At 49.7% G+C, this 24,302-nt stretch overlaps 1 protein-coding gene and 1 pseudogene across 1 annotated transcript; one reads left to right on the top strand and one right to left on the bottom strand.

Moving 5' to 3' along the window:
* Window positions 1-4,508: 4,508 nt before the first annotated feature.
* RASD2 (RASD family member 2) lies at window positions 4,509-14,641 on the bottom strand. The gene is made up of 3 exons (XM_038756902.1): window positions 13,993-14,641; window positions 8,054-8,326; window positions 4,509-6,609 (listed from the first exon to the last, which is right to left on the bottom strand). The coding sequence occupies exons 2-3, from the start codon at window positions 8,322-8,324 to the stop codon at window positions 6,080-6,082; spliced, it is 801 nt and encodes a 266-aa protein (XP_038612830.1). The 5' UTR covers window positions 8,325-8,326; window positions 13,993-14,641; the 3' UTR covers window positions 4,509-6,079.
* An 8,989-nt stretch (window positions 14,642-23,630) lies between these two features.
* LOC119937371 lies at window positions 23,631-23,724 on the top strand (annotated as a pseudogene).
* The last annotated feature ends 578 nt before the right edge of the window (window positions 23,725-24,302 follow it).

Raw genomic sequence — 24,302 nt, 5'->3', positions numbered from 1 at the left:
TGGGGAACTGATTACATACTTAGTTCTTCTCTATAGAAAGGACTGGAGGATGGGAGGCAGAGTGGCCTGGGTGTTAGAGGCCCTATGTTCTAATCCTGACCCTTCCACTTGTCTGCTGTGTGACCTTGGGCAAATCACTTCACTTTTCTATTCCTCAGTTCCCTCTTCTCCCTCCTACTTACACTGTTAGCCCCATTTGGGACCTGATGATCTTGACTAATAATAATAATGATAGCATTTATTAAGCACTTATGTGCTTTGCTTAGAACAGCACTTGGGAGATTACAAGGTGATCAGGTTGTCCCACGGCGGGGGCTCAGTCTTAATCCCCATTTTACAGATGAGGTAACTGAGGCCCAGAGAAGTTAAGGGACTTGCCCAAAATCACACAGCTGGGATTTGAACCCATGACCTCTGACTCCAAAGCCCATGCTCTTTCCGTTGAGCCACGCTGCTTCTAGGTAAAGTGCCTGACACATAGTAAGTGCTTAATTAATATCATCAATGAGCTGACTGTGAGCCCCTTCTAGACTGTGAGCCCACTGTTGGGTAGGGACTGTCTCTATACATTGCCAGCTTGTACTTCCCAAGCACTCAGTACAGTGCTCTGCACACAGTAAGTGCTCAATAAATACAATTGATTGATTTTGAGCACTTACTGTGTGCTAAACACTTGGGAGAGTACAGTAGAACTGAGTTGGCAGAAATGTTTCCTGCCCACAGTGAGCTTATCGTCTAGATGGGAGAGACAGATATTAACATGTATAATTTATAGATATGTACATAAGTGCTGTGGGGTGACTATCAAATGACCAATGGCCATAGGTGATGCAGAAGGGGGAGGGGGCTGGGGAGGGAAGAGGGCTTAATCTGGTATGGCCTCTTTGAGCCACTACTATGAGAAGCAGCGTGGCTCAATGGAAAGAGCCCGGGCTTTGGAGTCAGAGGTCATGGGTTCTAATCCCGCTTCCACCAGTTCATTCAATTGCATTTATTGAGCGCTTACTGTGTGCAGAGCACTGTACTAAGCGCTTGGGAAGTACAAGTTGGCAACATATAGCAATGGTCCCTACCCAACAGCGGGTTTACAGCTGTGTGACTTTGGGCAAGTCACTTAACTTCTCTGTGCCTCAGTTATCTCATCTGTAAAATGGGGATTAAGACTGTGAGTCCTTCGTGGGACAACCTGATTACCTTGTAATCTCCCCAGCGTCTAGAACAGTGCTTTGCACATAGTAAATGCTTAATAAATGCCATTATTATTATTATGCTCATCTAGCTAAAGGAAGAAACTCCATCAGATGGAGGATGACATTTTGTAGAAGAGGCTGTCTTGGAGTAATGCAGGTCACTGAGTCTCTCCACCCTCCTAGTCCTCCTCCTCCTCCTTGCCAGTATTTATTGAACCCCTCCTATGTGCCCGGGATTGCACACCAGAGACTTGAGCACAGGCAATGGAAGCAGAAGAGAGAAAGTAGAAGGCTCACAAAGGGGCAAAAGGCAGTAGGCCTGTATATATGTTTGTACATATTTATTACTCTATTTTACTTGTACATATCTATTCTATTTATTTCATTTTGTTAGTATGTTTGGTTTTGTTCTCTGTCTCCCCCTTCTAGACTGCGAGCCCACTGTTGGGTAGGGACTGTCTCTATATGTTGCCAACTTGTACTTCCCAAGCGCTTAGTACAGTGCTCTGCACACAGTAAGCGCTCAAATACGATTGATTGATTGATTAGGAGGGCCTGGGTAGCAATTTTCAGGGCCAATCTCCTTTGCCTAACACCTCACTGTCTTCCAGGGAGATGGCGATTCCTCCCTCAGAGAACCTGCAAGGAGAAACAAGATAGCTCACTGCTCTTCCTGGAAGGGGCCTGATCCTTAGGGAAGAACCAGTCCGATGCCTGAAATATAAGTTTCAGGATGTGAAAGTGAAATGGCTCTCCTGGAGAGTCCAGGCCGGTGAGAGGCAGGGTGTGATTCTTGGGAGGTAAGTGGGTGAGCTTTCTCTCTGAGGAGATGGAGGCCTAGTGAGATGAAGCGATTCTTGGCCAAGAATGATTACTTAGCAGCTGATGAGAGAGCAGAGCTTGGCTTTTGTGGTCCTATTTCAGTGGATCAGATGGCAGAGGAGAATTCTGGACTTCCCCCCTCTTCTGCATGCTCCTCCCCACCGACCCCAAATTGTGAGATTCCCAGGACTTTCTTCCTATTAGGCAGTGCTGGAAGCTCAAGCCTGAGTGCCGAAGGGAGTCAACACTAGGAATGGCAAGAATTCCATCTCTGTTTATGGGTAAGGAAAGAACCTAGAAATGTGACCACCCCCGCCAGCCCTGGAAGTCGGGGAGTGTCCCATCTGGCTAAAGTAAAAGAAAATCTGCACTGACCAGTTTGGGCTATATATTAGTTGGGGTGTTGTGGTAGGCTCCAGAATAGTGGTATTTATTGAGCACTTAATGTCTTCTAGACTGTGAGCCCACTGTTGGGTAGGGACCGTCTCTATATGTTGCCAACTTGTACTTCCCAAGCACTTAGTACAGTGCTCTGCACACAGTAAGCGCTCAATAAATATGAATAAATGCAGAGCGCTTGGGACACAATAGGGTTAGGAGACAAAATCCCTACCTTCCTGAGCTTACAACTGACAGCACCTTTCTGGACACTGTCACCCTCTGCTTGAAGACACTCAAATCAATCAATCAATCATATTTATTGAGCGCTTACTGTGTGCAGAGCACTGTACAAAGAACAAAGGTGGGGAGTTCAAGTTGAACTCTGTCCAACCTGATTAGCTTTTATCTACCTCAGTGCTTAGTACATTGCCTGGCCCACAGTGAGCACTTAACTACCATAAAAAAAGGTAACATCCTTGCCTCTTCTGTTACCATCCTTGGCAAGCAGATTGTAGGAAATGGGGTTTGCTGGGCACCCCATTATCAGGGGATCAGGGAGGTACAAGGCGACCATTCCAGTCGGAACGATCCCAGCCGAACACGTGGACCGTGGGTCTCGGGTCTACTGGTGGTGGTGAGGTCTCCATTGCCTGCTTGAGTCAGGGACAGTCACTATGGAAACCGGGGAAAAAACACCGCCCAACAGCCCACTCGCTCCAAGAAAAATCTTTTCATCAGATTCCATTTGAAGAGGCATTGTGAAGAACAGGCGAGGGTTTGCCCACTTGAAATCCCTCAACGGGCTAAATATTGCCAAGCCTCACCCTTGCCCACCTTGCCCAAGTACTTCCTGGGAGGGAAAGAATGACTTTCACCTAAACCTCTGCCCTTCCCACTCCATCCCAAGGACCCTGAGTCCTGGGATGAAAAACCTGAGATATTAAATCTGTTGAGTTTTAGTGCAGAAGAAAACATTCAACCCTGACCCAGTTTCTCACTGTGGGCAGGGAATGTTATATTGTACTCTCCAAAGTGCTTAGCACACTAAGCACTCAATAAATACCATTGATTAATTCTTTCCCGACTACCCCCCACTTTCACCGCCCGCTTCTCCCAAGCTCACCTTCTCACTGCATTGCGCTCGACTCCAGCAGCGCCGATCCCTTGCTTATGTCCTTGAACTCCTTCCCCTTTCAAACCCGAGGGAACCAGACCACAGCTATTCCATCTTCTAAGTCCTCCTGAAATCCTCCTTTGTTTCCTCTAGAAGAGTGGAAGCTCCTTGTGGGCAAGGAATGTGTCACTTTGTTATTCTGTACTTTGGGCACCCAGTTCAGTGCACTCGATTCTCCTCCTACTACTACTAATAATGATGGCGTTTGTTAAGCGCTTACTATGTGCAAAGCACTGTTCTAAACGCCGGGGCGATACAAGGTGATCATGTTGTCCCACTTGGGGCTCACAATCTTAATCCTCATTTTACAGATGGGGTAACAGGCACAGAGAAGTTGTGACTTGCCCAAAGGCATACAGCCAATAAGTGGCGGAGCTAGGATTAGAACCCATGACCTCTGACTTACAAGCCCATGCTCTTTCCACTGAGCCACGCTGCCTGGTGGGAAGAGTGTAAGGAGCTGAGAAGAATCACCGGCAAAAATCTCTTGGCCAAAAATCTCAAGGGTGGTTGGAGGTTTGAAAGCAGCAGCATAGGCACAGCTTGGGCCTGGGGTCGAATCCTGTCTCCACCGCTTGCCCGCTGTGTGACCTCGGGCAAGTAGCTTCACTTGTGTGCTTCAGTTACCTCATCTGTAAAATGGGGATGAAGACCGAAGGCCCCACGTGGGATACGGACTTTGTCCAACCTGATTAGCCTGTATCTACCTCAGCGCTTAGCACGGTGCCTGGCCCATAGTAAGAACTTAACAGCAACAACAAAAAAAGTGTGAGTTCTTCCTCCAGGCCCACTCTTCCCTCGGCAGCCAGGCTGCCCGTGGAGGGACCTGACTGGCCTTAGTAAGGCCCCGCTTTCCGGCCACGCCGTGGCTGAGGCCGAACGGAACTCTAAACTAATCTACCGTGTCCCTGCAAACGCACAGACAGCCTGGACACGGCTTATAAATAAATCTGCTTTAATTGTACAGTACCCATATTTATACAGGAAGAGAGCAACAGGATGTATCCATGGCACCAGATTTCTAAAACAAGACCAGATCTTCTCACCTCTGTACAGTATGCGGCAAGGCTCAGACGTGGGGCACCCCGTGGTTCGGTGAGGGGAGAGGGGGATGGGCCGGGTCCACTGGAGAACCGGGTGGCCTTCAGGGCCTCTGCCCTTCACACTACAAACCCGCACCCGGGAGTGGAATTGGGGAATGAGGCATGGCCGGCATGCGCACGGCCTGGACTAGCCTTCTAACAAGAAGGGCTGCCCACCGTGTCCAAGAGAACAAAAGTCCAGCATGCCATCTGCAAAATGCTGAGAGGGATGGGCGGGAGCAAGGAGCTGGGGTAGCCGGGGTTGGGGAGAGAGGCGCCGAACCAGAGAATTGGTGACTCCAAGGGCCAAGCTGGTTAAAAGGGGAGGTTCTGGGTGCCTTCTGGCCCAACAGTTCAGTATTCTTGGGGGAACCTGGATTGCTTTTTGGGATTAATCTGAAGGAAGGACAGGGGGAGAGGCTTACAGGGTCAGTGACTTTGTTTTACAAGGGGGAAACTGGCTCAGATCAGCAAAAGGGTTTGTCCTGCGTCACAAGTCCATCAAGCGCCCAGGCTCACACTGACCCCAGATTCGGGCTCTAAGCCAGTGTCTTGCCTAAAGCCTTACCCGCTCTGAGCTAGGGTCAGAGGGAAATGGGAGTGGGAGAGGGACAGGGGGAATGGGGTTGGGGGAGGAAGGTCAGGGATTGGATCCTAAGGCCTGGGGGAATGGAAGGGGAGACGCCAGGATTGAGCAGTTGCGGAACCGGCCAGCTAGCTGGCCAAGGAGGGCGGGCTGGGCTTTTACAGTACCACGATTTCAACTCCAACGACTGATGTGTTAAAGGAAACAAAATACGAACAATAATAAGGTCAATGATGCTAATAACCTAGAAAACGGGCAGCTTCAAAAGACAAGAGCGCTTCAGTAGTTGACACTCCATTTCAAACACACAAATGCCACTGGCTCAACTTGGTATGGGGGTGGGCGAGGAGAAACCAACGTCACAAGGCAGGCTCCGGGGGCGGAGCCTTCCAGCCCCGGAGTGCCTGAGACCCTCTGGGTCATCCTTCCCCTGGGAAAATATCCTAGAGAAAGCCGCGTTCTGGGGTCCCCGTTCTCATGGGTGCAGGGGCAGGGCTGTGGGGGTCTTCGGAAGTGAAGCCGCTCTGCCCTAGGGCACGGTCCTGGCCAAAGGTATCCCACAGTCCCCTGCCCCGCCTTCCCTTCCTCTTCCGCAGAGCGGCATCCTTCATCATGGAGGAGAGACAGCCGGAGGTTGGTTTACGGAGCGGTCCACAGAAAGGATGAGGCAGAGAAGCCGGGGTTGCCGGGACCTCCTCCACTGAGCCCCCGGGGTTATTTACAAAACTTGGCGGCTGTGACCACGGGCTCGGGGACAGCCCCTCGGACGGGGGCGGAGGGTGGCCCAGGTCCATCTCCCTTAAGGCACTGCCCGTCCGCCGCGGGCCGGGGAGCCGGCCCCCACTCACTGCAGGCTGCACTTCTCCCGCTCGCGGGCCTGGCCCTCCCTCAGCACCTTGGCCTTGATGTACTTGAGGTCGCTGTTGACGCTGGGCCGGCGGGCGAACGGCGAGATCATCCCGTAGGCGTCCATCTCCTTGACCCGGCGCATGCAGAAGGGCTTGGGGTGGAAGGCGTCGCCGTACTGGACGGAGATCTTGCGGTGGAGGGCCGGGCTCATCTCATGGGGCAGCTTGGCCATGCTGAACAGCACGTAGAACATCTCGTCCACGTTGGTGTTCTTCTTGGCGGACACCTCGAAGTAGGCGCAGTTCTCGTCCCCCGAGGCCAGCCGCTCGGCCTCGTCGGCCCGCACCTGGCGGAACAGCTCCCCGTGGTCGCTCTTGTTGCCGCAGATGACCATGGGCAGATCGGCTGTCTCCTTGGTCTTGTTCTTCAGGCAGGACTTGACCTCCAGAATCTGCTTCTGCAGCCGCTTGACCTCGTCAAACGACTCCCGGTTGTCCAGGCTGAACACCAAGACGAAGACGTCGCCTGAGGGAGAAAGAGAGGGGGAGAAAGCGGGGGCAGGGGCGTAGAAGGAGGCACATTGGTTAATCGGGGGCGCTTGAATTCGCTCCTTAGGTTTTGATCCTTCTCAGTGGGACTATGGTGACCCTTTCCAGGACTTCGCTCCCGATGCCCGGGCTGGGACTAATCCCAACCAGTGGGGGTTCCTGGGCCCTGCTGCCTTCCCTCAGGCTGCGCCTCGCCCGTGCAGTCCTGATTGGACCTGGCCGAGCGGGCAGATGGCCACTGAGGCTGGATTACTGAGGGCAGTCACTCACCTGGCCACCCAGGATGGGCTGTGCCCAGGGACTCTGAGGCGAATCAGAGCCCATCCCAGCTCTGCCTTTGCTTATTCAGCATTTAGTACAGTGCCTGGCACACAGTAAGGGTTTAACAAATACCACAACTACCGTTACCGTCCCCTCTACTCTCCCATCTATATTCTTCCAATTCTCCTAGGCGGCGAGGGGGCAGGGGTTCTCTGCTCTCAGCAAATGCCCCCGTCTAAAGGGTCCCTGTCTCTCCCGCTCTTTCCGAGGACCGTTTCTGTCCTGTCACCCGAGGCGGGTAGAGCCCCCCATTTCTTCCCGAGGGTCTCAGCTGGACTCTCTCCTCCCGGCTCTGTCACTGGCACTCAGGGTGCCATTTTGGTCTGAAGAGCGGCCCGCCCCCACCCATGCTGAGGAGCCAGCTGCCACTCGCTGCTCTTTAAGGCTCACAAAGGGCGAGAACAGCCGGAAGGAGCCTCTCAGACCAGCCACTTGGCAGCCCCCAGCCGGCCCACCCTGCAGGCGCGTTTTCTTTCCCTGGTCTGGGCCTCCCGCCTCCTACCCCCACCCCTACGGCCGTGGACGGATTCTCTGGCCACACCCCGGGGACCCCAGGGACGGGGGTACTGACTTGCACTGGGCCAGCTTCAGTGTTCTTGTGCACAGGGCAGGAATACGAGTCCTCCCACCCACCCACAGACCCCCACTGGTCCACACCATCCCCCATTTATCCCCCCAATCTCCTCACCCAGACAGACAGCCTGTGGCATCTTCTCCCAGGGCAGTGCCTGCCCGCCAGGGTTCATTCAGAGCTTTGATTAAGCGACCTCTGGCCCCTGGAGAGGGTTCACCTCCCTCCTCGAGACTCTAAGCTCACTGTGGGCAGGGAATGTGTCCATTATATTGCTATATTATACTCTCCCAAGTGCTGCAGTGCTCTGCACAGAGTAATCACTCAATAAATACGACCGACTCTCCATCCCGACTCATAGCCCCCCGTCCCCTCCAATTCGGCACAGCTCCAAGAACCAGGAGCTCAGTTGGGCCACACGGGACGATGTCTGCGGGGCCGCCCGGCCGGACTGGGCTCTGGACAGAACCCAGGGATCTCAGCCCAGACAGGTCCCTCTCTCTTCTTCGCTACCCGCTCCAGGCCTCACCTGTCAGGATGGACAGCCTCCTCATGGCTGGGAAGGGGTGGTTCCCGGACGTGTCCAGGATATCCAGCTGGTACATGTCTCCCCGGATGTTGTAGACCTTGCGGTGGAAGTCCTCGATGGTGGGGGTGTACTGGTCTTCAAAGCGGCCATTCAGGAAGCGTGAAACGATGGAGCTCTTGCCGACGCGCGAGGCCCCCAGAACCACCATGCGGTAGGAGTTTTTGGCTGGCACGCTGAGCGCGCAGCTCCCACTGGATGCTGTCTTCATCATCGCTGAGTGGCAGAAGAGAGTTGGGGGAGAGAGGACAGTGAGGGCCGGGGTCCCAGAGGGAGGGAGGGAGACGGCTTTGTCGGGCAGGACCCGAGCCGTCCACAGCTGGCTCTCGGCTAGCCGGGCTCCGAGAGCCGAAGCCAGATCGCGTTACCCAGCCCCGCTTCTGGGTTTCTTCCCGAAATGGACTGACTGACTGATGAGAGAAAAGGTCGTTTGGGAACTGGAAAGAATTGCAGGAGGCCCCGAGGTTGTCCTTTAAGGTGTGCCTCAGGGCTCGACTAAGTCTGCCATTCCCAATCCCTGATGGCTCTACCTCCCCCCACCACGGAGCTGGCAAACATCCTCCGCTAAACGCCCGGTCCAACCTTGCTCTCTCCTGCTCGACTTGTGTCCCCGGCCCGTCCTTGGGGTTTGATTCTGAGGGTGGGGGCCAAATAAGAAGAATCGGGCTTACGTTGCAGCAGTGGGGAGTTAGGCTGATTCTGTAGAAGAATTTCCTGACAGAGAGGGTTGTTAAGCCCTGGAATGGGGAGTGGAATCTCTATCACTGGAGAACATCAAAAAGCCAGAGACAACGACCTGACTGGAGACAGGGGGATAGATGAGATGCTTCTGGCCTGAGCCTGGAAAAGATGGCAACTCCTGGGGGCCTTGGGGCGAATGTTAAAATGGCATCCTCAATGGCCACACGTTCCCAGGCAGGGCAAGAAGCCCATCTCATCAGCACAAGCACATTAAAGAAAAACCCCAAAAACCTTGCCTTTCCTGCCAGTCAAGCCACACCAGAGCTCAAATGTGCTTCCAGCATCCCTGGGACTCCCCACCCACCCCTGCCCGCCCACTCCCTGCCAAGTTCCCAGCCCTGCCTGGCTGAGAGGGTGGGAGCTGAGGGAGGGCTCACTTTCTTTCAGGCTGAGGGGATTCCCGGAAGGCCAAACCCCGGAGGCTGAGGAAGTCAAGTGAACTGGGACCCTGAACCCCAACCTTTTCAGAGGGGCATCCCGGGCAGAACCACCTCAGGGGGTGCCAGTGGGAGGGGAGAGAGAGGGAGTCTGAGCACCGAGTGGAGACTGTGTGGAAAATGTCGACTGCATAGCCCATAGGAAAACTCTGAAGATACTGGCCTTAGTAGAAAAAGCACAGGTCTGGGAATCAGAGGACCTGGATTCTAATCCTGCCTCTACAACTTGCCCGTTTTATGACCTTGGGCAAGTCACTTTACTTCTTTGGACCTCAGTTTCCTCATCTACAAAAAGGGGATTAAATACCTGTTCTCCCTCCATTTCAGATTGTGAGCCCAATGTGTGACAGGGACTATGCCCGATCTGATAATCTTATATCATCATCATCATCAATCGTATTTATTGAGCGCTTACTATGTGCGGAGCACTGTACTAAGCGCTTGGGAAGTACAAATTGGCAACATATAGAGACAGTCCCTACCCAACAGTGGGCTCACAGTCTATAAGGCTCACATTTCTGCCTGGGAGACAGAGGGCCTTGGTTCTAATCCTGGATCAGCTTTCCTTGCTGTGTGACCTTGGACAAGTCAATTTCTCTGTGCCTCAGTTTCTTCAACTCAAAAAAATGGGGATTAAATACCTGTGCTTCCTCCTCCTGCTCCATGCGCAACACAGACTATGTAGGATCGAATTAACTTGTACTCACCCCAGCATTTAGAACAGTATTTGACACATAGTAAGTGCTTACCAAAAGCCATAAAAGAACCAAACCAAAACAAAAAAAATCCACCCTCCAGCAGAGGTCTATTCAGCAGCCTGGGAAGCTAGCTTTAGCCCCGACCAAGCCTGGGGAAATCCCCTCTCTTACAGAGTTACTTGTGAAGTTAATTCGAGGAAATTGTGGGGAGGAGGAAAAGTGGCAAGCGGTGTGGGAGCCTGAGGAAGAGGTGAGGCTGAAGGCTGGCCCAGTCACCCAAGAGGAGTTTTTAAACAGTCTGTTCTGCCCAGGAGCCAAAGCAAGGAATTTCACATGAGAAAGAAGGGTGGAATTAATTCCCTTTAAACCGGTGGTCACAGATCCCTCAAAACAAGAAACCAGAAAATTTTCCAGGGGCTCCCAGTAGCGCTCCTGAGTACTGAGGGGGGTGCACATACCTCCCTCCCCCCTTTCCTTCTCTCCAAGAGGCAGCACACGCGCAGCCTGGAAAATGCTTCTGCCCATTCACCTGAGACCAGAAGGTTTGCCTCCCCTGGGCTGGCAGCTGCAGAGCGAGACAGATGTGAGAAGGAGAGGGCACGCGAGACACAGAGAAAATGAGCACGGGGTCTAGAGGATGTTAGTTTCCAAACGGAAGATGCTCAGGTCAGCCCCCGAGTCTCCCTAAAGACAAGAGGATAAACCTCACTGTCCACGTCCTTGGGAAACAGGCCCGGCTGGTTGAAGGAGGGACCAGAAGTCGCCCAGCCGGCCAGATTCCTGCTTCTGAGCAGCTAGTGGAAGCAGTGCTGCGCTTCTCCGACTGCTGCGGCTGTCAAAGGGGCTGGAGTCCTGACACACGCTGACTCTTTGGCTCTCGTTTCTGTAGCCACAAGGAGGTTTCTCTAAACAATCCGGGAGGTGATTTGTATAGGGGTGGTGGGGATGATTTCTGCAACTCGGTCTCCCTCACGCCCCGACTCTTACTATATCATCTTTTAGTTCGCATGTATTGAGTCCCCAACCCGGGCTGGTTCTGCGAGACTTTGCGCTTCCTTGAATCTTCCCCCCTAGTGCCTTCAGCGGGCATTTTTCTAGGCAGTGGGATGGGCTGATAGCGGTCATTTTTCCCATTTGGAAGGTCATCCGTGATACTGCCCCTGCTGGGAATCTCACGGCTTTTATCGCTGTCCCCGAACTTCCCTGGACCTCAGTTTTCTCATCTGTTAAGTGGGGACAAAATACCAGTTCTCCATCCCTCTTAGACTGTAAGCCCCATGTGGGATTGGGACTGTATCCTCTCATCCGTCATCACAGTGGGGACTCTTCCAACGCTTAGTATGATGCCTGGTATATAGTAAGCACTTAGTCAATACCATTATTATTAACCACCTGGTTCTCCCCTAATCCCTCTCTACACTTTCCCTTCAGCCAGGGGAGACTGTGGTCTCCCCTTAGAGTCTCCTGGAGAGGACTACTGCTTGGAGGGTGGGGAGTGTGAGCCTGCTGTCGGGTAGGGACCGTCTCTATATGTTGCCAACTTGGACTTCCCAAGCACTTAGTACAGTGCTGTACACACAGTAAGCACTCAATAAATACGACTGAATGAATGAGTGCAACAGTGGAATCGGGGAGCCCACTACACCCGGAATCAAACATATCAGGCACAGTTAAAATCCATGGGAAGGTCCCCCGTTCCCGGCTGCATCTCCACGGGCTGCTCCATTAGTGTCAGCAAAAGACGGGGGACTGTAGCCACCTTGAAAACAGGGGACGGAGGAGAAAAACAGCCAGAGACCAACAGGATGAGTGACGGGGAATAAAAATAATAGTAATAATAATAATGATGGTATTTGTTTAGCGCTTACTATGTGCCAGGCACCGTACTAAGCGCTGGAAGAGTCCCCACTGTGATGACCCCCAAATATCCTCAACGATGAGACCTTTCTGATCTTTTTTTCTTTTTATGGTATTTGTCAAGCACTACGTGCCGGGCACTGTACTAAGCGCTGGGCTAGATCCAGGCTAATCAGGTTGGACTATTATTATTATTAATAATGATTATCCCAACTGCAGGGCAGCTTCCCACTAGGGATCTCCCATCACCAATTCCGGGCATTTCACCAGAGCCCACGTTTGTTAAGCGCTTACTATGTTCCCAGCACTGTTCTTAGCGCTGGGCACAAATGTATTAATAACTGGGCACGGTGGAGAAGCACCGTGGCTTAGTGGAAAGTGCACGGGCTCGGGAGGCAGAGGACGTGGGTTCTAATCCCGGCTCTGCCACTTGTCTGCTGTGTGACCTTGGGCAAGCCATTTAACTGCCCTGTGCCTCAGTTCCCTCATCCGCAAAATGGGGATTAAAGACGGTGTGCACCCCGTGGGACAATCCGATTGCCTTGTATCTACCCCGGCGCTTAGAACAGTTAGCTTTGCACATAGTAAGCGCTTAACAAATACCATCATTATTATTCATTCAATCCAATTTATTGAGCGCTTACTGTGTGCACAGCACTGTACTATGTGCTTGGGAAGTACAAGCTGGCAACATATAGAGACGGTCCCTACCCAACAACAGGCTTACAGTCTAGATTATTATTATGTTTAAAAGATATAGTGCTTTCTGAATCTTGGCATACAGTAAGTGCTTAGAGAAGCACCGTGGCTCAGTGGAAAGAGCACGGGCTTTGGAATCAGAGGTCATGGGTTCGAATCCCGGCTCCGCCACTTGTCAGCTGGGTGACTTTGGGCCAGTCACTTCACTTCTCCGGGCCTCAGTTCCCTCATCTGTAAAATGGGGATTAAGTCTGTGAGCCCCCCGTGGGACAACCTGATCACCTTGTAACCTGCCCAGTGCTTAGAACAGTGCTTTGCATATAGTAAGCGCTTAATAAATGCCATCATCATTATTATTATTATTATTATTATTATTAGCAAATACCGTTATTATTAGGAGCAGTAGTTATCCCGACTGCAGGGCAGGTTCGCACCAAGGCTCTCCCGTCGCCGGCTGCCTGGGCCCTGCCTGCCGGCCCATCTGTGCAGCCTCCCCGGGCACCTTTCATTCATTCATTCAATCAATCAATCGTATTTATTGAGCGCTTACTGTGTGCACAGCACTATACTAGGCGCTTGGGAAGTACAAGTTGGCAACATATAGAGACGGTCCCTACCCAACAGTGGGCTCACAGTCTAGAAGGGGGAGACAGAGAACAAAACCAAACATACTAACAAAGTAAAATAAATAGAATAGAGATGTACAAGTTACAAGTAAAATAAATAAATAGAGTAATAAATATGTACAAACATACACAGGTGCTGTGGGGAAGGGAAGGAGGTAAGGCGGGGGGGATGGATTCAATCGTATTTACTGAGCGCTTGCTGTGTGCAGGGCACCGGACTAAGCGCTTGGGAAGTACAAGTTGGCAACATCTAGAGACGGTCCCTACCCAACAGTGGGCTCACAGTCAGTCGTATTTATTGAGCGCTCGCTATGTGCAGGGCACTGGACTAAGCGCTTGGGAAGTACAAGCTGGCAACATCTAGAGACAGTCCCTACCCAACAGAGGGCTCACAGTCAGTCGTATTTACTGAGCGCTTGCTGTGTGCAGGGCGCCGGACTAAGCGCTTGGGAAGTACAAGTTGGCAACATATATAGAGAGAGAGAAGCAGCGTGGCTCAGTGGAAAGAGCCCGGGCTTTGGAGTCAGGGGTCATGGGTTCGAACCCCAACTCTGCCAATTGTCAGCTGCGTGACTTTGGGCAAGTCACTTCACTGTGCCTCCGTTCCCTCATCTGTACAATGGGGATGAAGACTGTGAGCACCCCGTGGGACACCCCGTGGGACACCCTGGTCACCTCCCCAGCGCTTAGAACAGTGCTTTGCACATAGTAAGCGCTTAATAAATGCCATCATCATCATTATTATTATATGGCAACAGATATAGAGTGGGCTGACAGTCTAGAAGACTGCCCACCGCTGCCCCCCGGGGTGGTCTCTCCCTTACCTTGGTAGGAGCAGTTGTTCCGACGGCGCTGCGGGTTGGAAGAGCCAATTTGGGGGGGTCGTCTCTGGCAGGGGCCGCTTCTGCTGGTGGGGTTGCGGGTCTTTGGGGGGACCCCCCGCCCCCCGTTCAGTGACCTGAGCTCCTTGGGGCGGCCTGCGGGCCCTGGGCGGACTGGTGCCCCATGGGGGACAATCCCAACGTGGGGGGGGGTGGCAGGGAGGGAGAGGTTGGGGGGGTCTCCTTCTCCCCCAAGGACCCGCCTTGGCCTAAGCGTCCCAAGTTGGCATCCCCGGCCTGCTTGCCCACCCCTTGGTCGCCTTCCCCAAGTTGCCCGCAGGTCTGGGGCTGGGGTGCCCGCTGTCCTGGCGATGCAACAACTTTTTTTTGGGGGGGGGGGCGTTAATGCCCCTTGCTGCAGGCCTGTTGGCAGGGGGTTGAGGACGGCTTGGTCGGGCCCTGCCTTCGCTTAGGATGGGGCGGTGGGTTCGAGGCACGAGGCGTTGGGCAGGGCGAGGGCTGCCCAGCAACCAAGCCCCTTTGGGGCTCCTCGGGGGGGCAAGTCGAGGCCTCAACTCCCCTGGCTTTGGCCCGTGCCCGGCTGCCCACTCTTGCCCCCCGCCGCAAGGGCTCCCGGGAAGCAGCCCTCACTCCGGCTCGCGCCGCCGAGCTGCCCTCCGCCGAGCCTCTGCAGTGCCTCGCGCTCCCCCGCCCCGCCCCCCGGGGCGGCGCTCAGCCAATCGCCGGCGACCCCGGGGCCCCGCTCGACCAATGGGAGGCGCCCGGCCCCTCCCCCCCCCCCCGCCCCGCTGCGGCGCGGCTCGTGCGCGGGGCGCGTGGCGGGGTGGGGCGCCGTGGGGGAGGGGCGGGCGCGCGAGCTGGGCCCGGCCGCGTGACGCCCGGGGGCTCCGGGGGGTCGATTGCCCCCCCCCCATCGATAAGAATGAGAATATTGGTTAAAGCGCTTACCATGTGCCAGACACTGTACTAGGTATATATACATATATATACACACACACACACATATGTAGGTATATATATATGTGTGTGTATACATGGTATGTGTGTGTATACATGGTATACACATATGCATGTGTATATATATATGTGTACACCATGCATATATACACACATATATGTATGTGTGTGTGTATTCTACATATATGTGTGTATATATACATGGTGTACACATATACACACATATGCATATGTGTGTATGTATGCATGGTGTACACATATACACACATATGCATATGTGTGTATATATGCATGGTGTACACATATACACACATATGCATATGTGTGTATATATGCATGGTGTACTCATATATATACATGCATATGTGTGTATATGTGTACACCATGTATATACACACATATATGTATATGTATGTATGTGCATACTACATATGTGTGTGTGGTGTACACATATACACACATATGCATGTATATGTGTATACATATAAATACATATGTATATATGTATACATAGTATACATATATACATAAACGTATGGGTATACATGTATACACACATGTGTGTGTATATGGTGTACACATATACACACATATGCATGTATATATGTATACATAGTATACATATAAATATATATGTATACATAGTATACATATATACATAAATGTATGTGTATACATGGTATACATATACACACACATGTATGTACATGTATGCATATATATATACATGTGTGTGTGTGCGTGGTATGCATATATGCACACATGCATGTATATATATGTATACATAGTATACATATATATGCATGCATGTGTGTGTATACATATAATAATAATGATGGCATTTGTTAAGCGCTTACTATGTGCAAAGCACTGTTCTAAGTGCTGGGGGGGATACAAGGTGATCAGGTTGTCCCACAGGGGGCTCACAGTCTATATATAATAATAATAATAATGGCATTTGTTAAGCACTTACTATGTGCAAAGCACTGTTCTAAGCGCTGGGGGGGATACAAGGTGATCAGGTTGTCCCACGGAGGGGCTCACAGTCTATATATAATAATAATAATAATGGCATTTGTTAAGCACCTACTATATGCCAAGCACTGTTCTAAGCGCTGGGAAAGCTACGACGTGATCAGGTTGTCCCATGGGGGGCTCCCAGTCTTCATCCCCGTTGTACAGATGAGGGAACTGAGGCACAGAGAAGTGAAGTGACTTGCCCAAACTCACACAGCTGACAAATGGCAGAGCTGGGATTTGAACCCATGATCACAAGACAAATCATCATCATCATCAATCGTATTTATTGAGCGCTTACTATGTGCAGAGCACTGTACTAAGCGCTTGGGAAGTACAAATTGGCAACATAGAGAGACAGTCCCTACCCAACAGTGGGCTCACAGTCTAAAAGACAAATGGCAAAGCCAGCACTAGAACCAAAGTCTTTTGACTCCTAGTCCAGTGCCATTTCCACTAGACCATCCTGGCTTCTACAAATGGAGAAGTCTGCATGTTATGCATATGTGTGTGTGTGTGTGTGTGTGTGTTTATATGTATGCAGATGCTGAATTGTACTTTCCAAAGTGCTTAGTACTGTTCTCTGCACACAGTAAATGCTTAATAAATATGATTGAATTTTTAAAAGAACCACCCCCCTTCCATCCCCATCGCCCCCACTCCCTCCCTCTGCCCTACCCCCTTCCCCTCCCCACAGCACTTGTGGATATTTGTACATATTTATTACCCTATTTTATCAATGATGTGTATATTGCTGTAATTCTATTTATTCTGATGGTATTGACACCTGTCTACTTGTTTTGTTTTGTTGTCTGTCTCCCCCTTCTAGACTGTGAGCCTGTTGTTGGGTAGGGGCCGTCTCTATATGTTGCCGATTTGTACTTCCCAAGCGCTTAGTGCAGTGCTGTGCACACAGTAAGCGCTCAATAAATTTGATTGAATGAATGAATGAATAAATTTGATTGAATGAATGAATGATCAGTGACTCCAAAGCCCATGCTCTTTCCACTGAGCCACGCTGCTTTTCTAATAATAATATTGGTTAAGCACTTACCATGGGCCAGACACTACTGTGTACGATTAATAAATACCATCATTATTATTACTGTGTATAGAATAATAATGATGGTATTTGTTAAGTGCTGACTATGTGCAAAGCACTGTTCTAAGCGCTGGGGAGGTTGCAAGGTGATTAGGTTGTCCCACGGGGGGGGGGGGGGGGGCTCACAGTTTTAATCCCCATTTTACAGATGAGGGAACTGAGGCCCTGAGAAGTGAAGTATGTTGCCAGTTTGTACTTCCCAAGCACTTAGTACAGTGCACACAGTAAGCGCTCAATAAATGTGATTGAATGAATGAATCAAGGAGCAGCACTTAGAACAGTGCTTGGCACATAGTAAGCGCTGAACAAATGCCATTATTATTGTTATTATTATTATTATTATGTGCCAAGCACTGTTCTAAGCACTGGCGGCGGGGGGATGCAAGGTGATCAGGTTGTCCCACGTGGGGCTCACAGTCTTAATCCCCATTTCCCAGATGAGGGAACTGAGGCCCAGAGAAGTTAAGTGACCTGCCCAAAGTCACACAGCTGACAAGTGGCAGAGCCGGGATTAGAACCCATGACCTCTGACTCCCAAGCCCTTGCTCTTTCCACTGAGCCACACTGCTTGATGTCCGTTCATTTGGATTGATGGCTCTCTCCTTCCTGTGAGCGCCTGGTGGGCAGGGATTGTCACTCTTTTTGCCATATTGGACTTTCCCGAGCGCTTAGTACAGTGCTCTGCGCACAGTAAGCACTCCATAAATACGGCTGAATGAATGAGTGGACACAGTAAGCACTCAATAAATACGGTCGAATGAATGAATGGATTCAAGCGAATCGGGTTGGACACGGTCCCTGCCTCATGTGGGGCTCACAGTCTCAATCCCCATTTTACAGATGAGGGGACTGAGGCCCAGAGAGGTGAAGCGATTTGCCCAAGGTCACGCAGCAGACAAGTGGCAGAGTGGGAATTAGAACCCACGACCTTCTAACTCCCAGGACCGTGCTCTAGCCGCTATGCTAAGCGCTTGGGAGAGTACAATATAACAGACACATTCACATCGTGTTATGGAGAGCCTGCAGTTTTAAGCTGTTTCTCCTGCCGCCGCCCTGTCGTTCCCTTCCTCTATTAATCAATCAATCAATCAATCAAACCCATCCTTTGCCTCCCTGGGGGCAACCTCCTCTGACCCCCCGCCCACCATCCTGTCTTGGACTATGTAGGGAGTCAGTCTTTTGGCGAGGTAAACTGAGGCAGGGGATATCCCAGCCCATCCCTCAACTCTGGAACGCAATACGTGGCTCAGTAGAAAGAGCACGGGCTTGAGAATCAGAGGTCATGGGTTCGAATGCCGCTTCCGCCACGTGTCTGCTGTGTGACCTTGGGCACTTCACTTCTCTGAGCCTCAGTTACCTCATCTGTAAAATGGGGATGAAGACTGTGAGCCCCACATGAGGACAACCTGATCATCTTGTATCCCCCCCCAGTGCTTAGAACAGTGCTTTGCACGTAGTAAGCGCTTAACAAATGCCATCATCAATCAATCAATCATATTTATTGAGCGCTTACTGTGTGCAGAGCACTGTACTAAGAGCTTGGGAAGTACAAGTTGGCAACACACAGAGACAGTCCCTACCCAACAGTGGGCTCACAGTCTAAAAGGGGGAGACAGACAACAAAACCGAACATACTAACAAAATAAAATAAATAGAATAGATATGTACAAGTAAAATAAATAAAGAGTAATAAATATGTACAAATATATATACATATATACATATATATCATCATCATCATCAATAAGCACAGCCATGGCCTCGTCCTCTCTTTACCTCGTATACATATTCCTTTGACAGCGCTTAGAACAGTACTTTGCACTTAGAAAGGGCCAAATTAATAGTATTACCGCTAGTAACAGGGAAGCTCTTTATCTGTAATTTACTTTAATGCCAATTTCCAGGATAGGGTGATAACTCTGTGGTACTCTCTCTAGGGCTTAGTGCCCTCCACACAATAAGTGTTCAGTAAATCATTAACAGCGTGGCTCAGTGGAAAGAGCACGGGCTTTGGAGTCAGAGGTCATGGGTTCGAATTCCTGATCCGCCACATCAATCAATCAATCGTATTTATTGAGCGCTTACTGTGTGCAGAGCACTGTACCAAGCACTTGGAAAGTACAAGCTGGCGACATGTAGAGACAGTCCCTACCCAACAGTGGGCTCACATGTCTGCTGTGTGACACTGGGCAAGTCACTTCACTTCTCTGAGCCTCAGTTACCTCATCTGTAAAATGGGGATGAAGACTGGGAGCCCCACGTGGGGACAACCTGATCACCTTGCATCCCTCCCAGCGCTTAGAACAGTGCTTTGCACATAGTAAGCGCTTAACAAATGCCTTATTATTATTATTATTATTATTATTAAGTCAATCCAGGAAGGGAGGAGGGGAGGGAAGAGGAGGTGAAGGAGGAGGGGAAGTAGGGAGGGGAGATGGGAAGAATGAAGATTGGATAGGGAAGAGGGAGAGGAGGAGGAAAGGCTACTGAACAGGATGGGAGGGAAGATGAGGAGGGAAGATGAGGAGGGAAGCCAATGACTGCTGAGCTGAGGAGCAGAGAGAAGTCTCTGTCTCACACTTCTCTTTTTATTTTATGTATGTCTCAGTTTCCATTTTTCTCCACATCTACTGGTTTCTCTTCATCTCTTCTTACCAGTCTCCCTGTGTTTTCCTCTCTCTTCCCCTTTCCCTTTCCTGCTTTTTTCTCCCCACAACCCTCTGGTTAAGTTCAAATGGTTGGTTCCCCCACCCCCTTTATTTAAATGATATTTGTTAAGCACTTACTCTGTGTCAGACACTCTACTAAGTGCTGGAGTAGACACAAGCTGATCAGGTTGGATAGAGTCCAATTTTTTAATGGTATTTTTGAAGAACTTACTACGCGCCAGGGACTGTATTAAGCACTGGGGTAGGTACAAGCTAAGCAGGTTGGACACAGTCCCTGTCCCACATGGGGCTCACAGTCTCCAACCCCATTTTAAAGATGAGGTCACTGAAGCACAGAGAAGTGAAATAACTTGTCCAGGGTCATACAGCAGAAGACAAATGGCAGCGTCGGAATTAGAACTCAGGTCCCCTGTTTCCCAGGCCTGTTAGGCCTAGCTGCTTCTCCACACAGTAGCCCTGTGTCCTGACACAGACAGGACATCTCCGCCCTGATTATCCCACCTGGCCCTTGTCTCTGCCATGATGGGCTGGTTCATTTTATTAGCTCCAAGACAGCTTTCTACTCCGACACCTTCAAAAAAAAAAAACAAACCCAACAAAAACCAACGAAAAAACGCCCCCAGGCCCTTGGGAGGAAATGTAACTCGATGTTTCTGCTGTGTTTTCACCATCAAGGTGATGTTTTATGCAGCCCTGAGAAGACCGACATAATAGGACCAGCCAGAGCCTGGCAGTCAAAAGACCTGGGTTCCCGGCTCTGCCACATCAATCAATCAATCGTATTTATTGAGCACTTATTAAGTGCGGACCACTGCACTAAGTGCTTGGGAGAGTACAATACAACAAAATCAGCAGATTCCCTGCTCATAACGGGCTGCTGTGTGACCTTGGGCAAGTCACTTCTCTCTTTCCCTCAGTTACCTCACCGGTAAAAATGGGAATTCAATAGCTGTTACGGTGCCTGGCACGTGGTAAGCACTTAATATGACAGAAACTATAATAATAATAATTATTTATTATTTGATTATTATAAAATGGGAATTCAATAGCTATTCTCCTTCCTCCTTAGATTGTGAGCATTTTAGATGATAGGGACTGGGTCTGACCTGATTATCTTGTGTCTTCCCCAGCGTTTAGAACAGTGCTTGATACACGCTAAGCGTTTAACAAGTACCATGATCGCCCGTAAAATGAGGATTAAGAATGTGAGTCCCATGTGGGACGTGGACTGGATCCAATCTTGTCCAGCGCTTAGTATGGTGCCTGAAGCATGGTAAACACTTAATATGACAGAAACAATTATTATTATTATTATTATTATTATTATTATTTTATTATAAAATGGGAATTCAATAGCTGTTCTCCTTCCTACTTAGATTGTGAGCACTTTGGAAGACAGGGACTGGGTCTGACCTGATTATCTCATATCTTCCCCAGCGTTTAGAACAGCGCTTGACACACGCTAAGCGTTTAACAAGTACCACGGTCGCCCGTAAAATGGGGATTAAGAATATGAGTCCCATGTGGGACGTGGACAGGATCCAATCTTGTCCAGCGCTTAGTATGGTGCCTGGCGCATGGTAAGCACTTAATATGACAGAAACTATAATTATTATTATTGTTTTATTATTATAAAATGGGAATTCAATAGTTGTTCTCCTTCCTCCTTCGATTGTGAGCACTTTAGATGACAGGGACTGGGTCTGACCTGATTATCTCGTATCTTCCCCAGCGTTTGGAACAGTGCTTGACACACTCTGTTTAACAAGTACCACGATTACCCATAAAATGGGGATTAAGAATGTGAGTCCCATGTGGGACGTGGACTGGATCCAATCTTGTCCAGCGCTTAGTATGGTGCCTGGCGCATGGTAAGCACTTAATATGACAGAAACTATAATTATTATTATTGTTTTATTATTATAAAATGGGAATTCAATAGTTGTTCTCCTTCCTCCTTCGATTGTGAGCACTTTAGATGACAGGGACTGGGTCTGACCTGATTATCTCGTATCTTCCCCAGCGTTTGGAACAGTGCTTGACACACTCTGTTTAACAAGTACCACGATTACCCATAAAATGGGGATTAAGAATGTGAGTCCCATGTGGGACGTGGACTGGATCCAATCTTGTCCAGCGCTTAGTACAGTGCCTGGTGCATGGTAAGCACTTAATATGACAGAAACTATAATTATTATTATTGTTTTATTATTATAAAATGGGAATTCAATAGTTGTTCTCCTTCCTCCTTCGATTGTGAGCACTTTAGATGACAGGGACTGGGTCTGACCTGATTATCTCGTATCTTCCCCAGCGTTTGGAACAGTGCTTGACACACTCTGTTTAACAAGTACCACGATTACCCATAAAATGGGGATTAAGAATGTGAGTCCCATGTGGGACGTGGACTGGATCCAATCTTGTCCAGCGCTTAGTACAGTGCCTGGTGCATGGTAAGCACTTAATATGACAGAAACTATAATTATTATTATTATTTATTATTTTATTATTTTAAAATGGGAATTCAATAGCTGTTCTCCTTCCTACTTAAGATTGTGAGCACTTTAGAAGACAGGGATTGGGTCTGACCTGATTATCTCGTATCTCTCTCCCCCTTCCAAACTGTGAGCCCACTGTTGGGTAGGGATTGTCTCTATATGTTGCCAACTTGTACTTCCCAAGTGCTTAGTACAGTGCTCTGCACACAGTAAGCGCTCAATAAATAGGATTGATTGATTGATTGATTGATCTTCCCCAACATTTAGAACAGTGCTTGACACACTCTAAGCGTTTAACAAGTACCACGATTACCCGTAAAATGAGGATTAAGAATGTGAGTCCCATGTGGGACGTGGACTGGATCCAATCTTGTCCAGTGCTTAGTACGGTGCCTGGCACATGGTAAGCACTTAATATGACAGAAACTATAATAATAATTATTATTTATTATTTTATTATTATAAAATGGGAATTCAATAGCTGTTCACCTTCCTCCTTCGATTGTGAGCACTTTAGAAGACAGGGACTGGGTCTGACCTGATTATCTCGTATCTTCCCCAGCGTTTAGAACAGTGCTTGACACACTCTAAGCGTTTAACAAGCACCACGATTACCCGTAAAATGGGGATTAAGAATGTGAGTCCCATGTGGGACGTGGACTGGATCCAATCTTGTCCGGCACTTAGTACGGTGCCTGGCGCATGGTAAGCACTTAATATGACAGAAACTATAATTATTATTATAATTATCATTGCTATTATCTTCCCACAGAACTTTTCATCCAAGAGCTCGAAACATTTCGACCCACGTCTTATGCCCCAGCCAACAATCAATCAGTCAGTCGATCGATCGTATTTATTGAGTGCTGACGGTGTGCAGGACCACTGGATCGCCCACCCTGGCCACAGATCCTTTCGGAAGGCTTCTTCCGAGCCAAGAGCAAGCTGGCACGGCAAAGCAGAATGAAGTGCTGTTTGAAATGCAGAAATCTAGGAGGCCGGATCTGAGTTAGGCTAGTCAGAGGTCGCCTGGCCTTGTTCATTAGTGCGCGTTCATTAGTGCGGAGCTCGTTTGGCTTACTAATGGCCCTTCATTTCCAACGTGCTAAGCAGCTCTGTGTAAGAGCCGCTGGGAGGGTGGGAGAGGAGGGGCGAGACCTGCTCCTCTTTAACAGGGGCCCGAAAATGGTAAAATTAAGAAGGGAGCTTTGCCTTGGCTTAAGAAGCAGCATGGCATAGTGGCTGAGAATCAGAAGGTCACGAGTCCTAATCTCAGCTCCGCCACCTGTCTGCTGTGTGACCCTGGGCCAGTCCCTTCACTTCTCTGTGCCTCAGTTACCTCATCTGTAGAATGGGGATTAAGGCCGTAAGCCCCATGTGCTCGCTTCGGCAGCACGGAACGATATAGAGAAGATTAGCACGGCCCCTGCGCAAGGATGACACGTAAATTCGTGAAGCGTTCCGTATTTTTATTACTCTATTTATTTGCCTTGTACATATTTATTCTATTTATTTTAGCTTGTTAATATGTTTGGTTTTGTTCCCTGTCTCCCCCTTCTAGACTGTGAGCCCACTGTTGGGTAGGGACTGTCTCTACTTGTACTTCCCAAGTGCTTAGTACAGTGCCCTGCACACAGTAAGCGCTCAATAAATACGATTGAATGAATGAATGAATGTGGGACAACCTGATCACCTTGTATCTTCCCCTGTGCTTAAAACAGTGCTTTGCACATAGTAAGCGCTTAACAAAAACATCATTATTATTATTCTCTGGGCCTCATCTGTCTTTACTTCTATTTATTCTGATGACACCTGTTCACACGTTTTGTTTTGTTGTCTGTCTCCCCCTTCTAGACTGTGAGCCCACTGTTGGGTAGGGACCGTCTCTATATGTTGCCAACTTGTACTTCCCAAGCACTTAGTACAGTGCTCTGCACACAGTAAGCGCTCAATAAATACGATTGAATGAATGTGGGACAACCTGATCACCTTGTATCTTCCCCTGTGCTTAAAACAGTGCTTTGCACATAGTAAGCGCTTAACAAAAAC

Source organism: Tachyglossus aculeatus, chromosome 14 (genome assembly GCF_015852505.1).
Source record: "Tachyglossus aculeatus isolate mTacAcu1 chromosome 14, mTacAcu1.pri, whole genome shotgun sequence".
Taxonomy (NCBI): Eukaryota; Metazoa; Chordata; class Mammalia; order Monotremata; family Tachyglossidae; genus Tachyglossus; species Tachyglossus aculeatus.
This window is presented reverse-complemented; position numbering and strand designations above follow the sequence as displayed.

Coding starts and splice junctions, on each gene's coding strand:
- RASD2 (XM_038756902.1), bottom strand. CDS start 8,324: ATGATGAAGACAGCATCCAGTGGGAGCTGCGCGCTCAGCGTGCCAGCC. Junction 6,610..8,053: donor GAGGCTGTCCATCCTGACAG/GTGAGGCCTGGA, acceptor TTTCTCCCTCAG/GCGACGTCTTCGTCTTGGTG.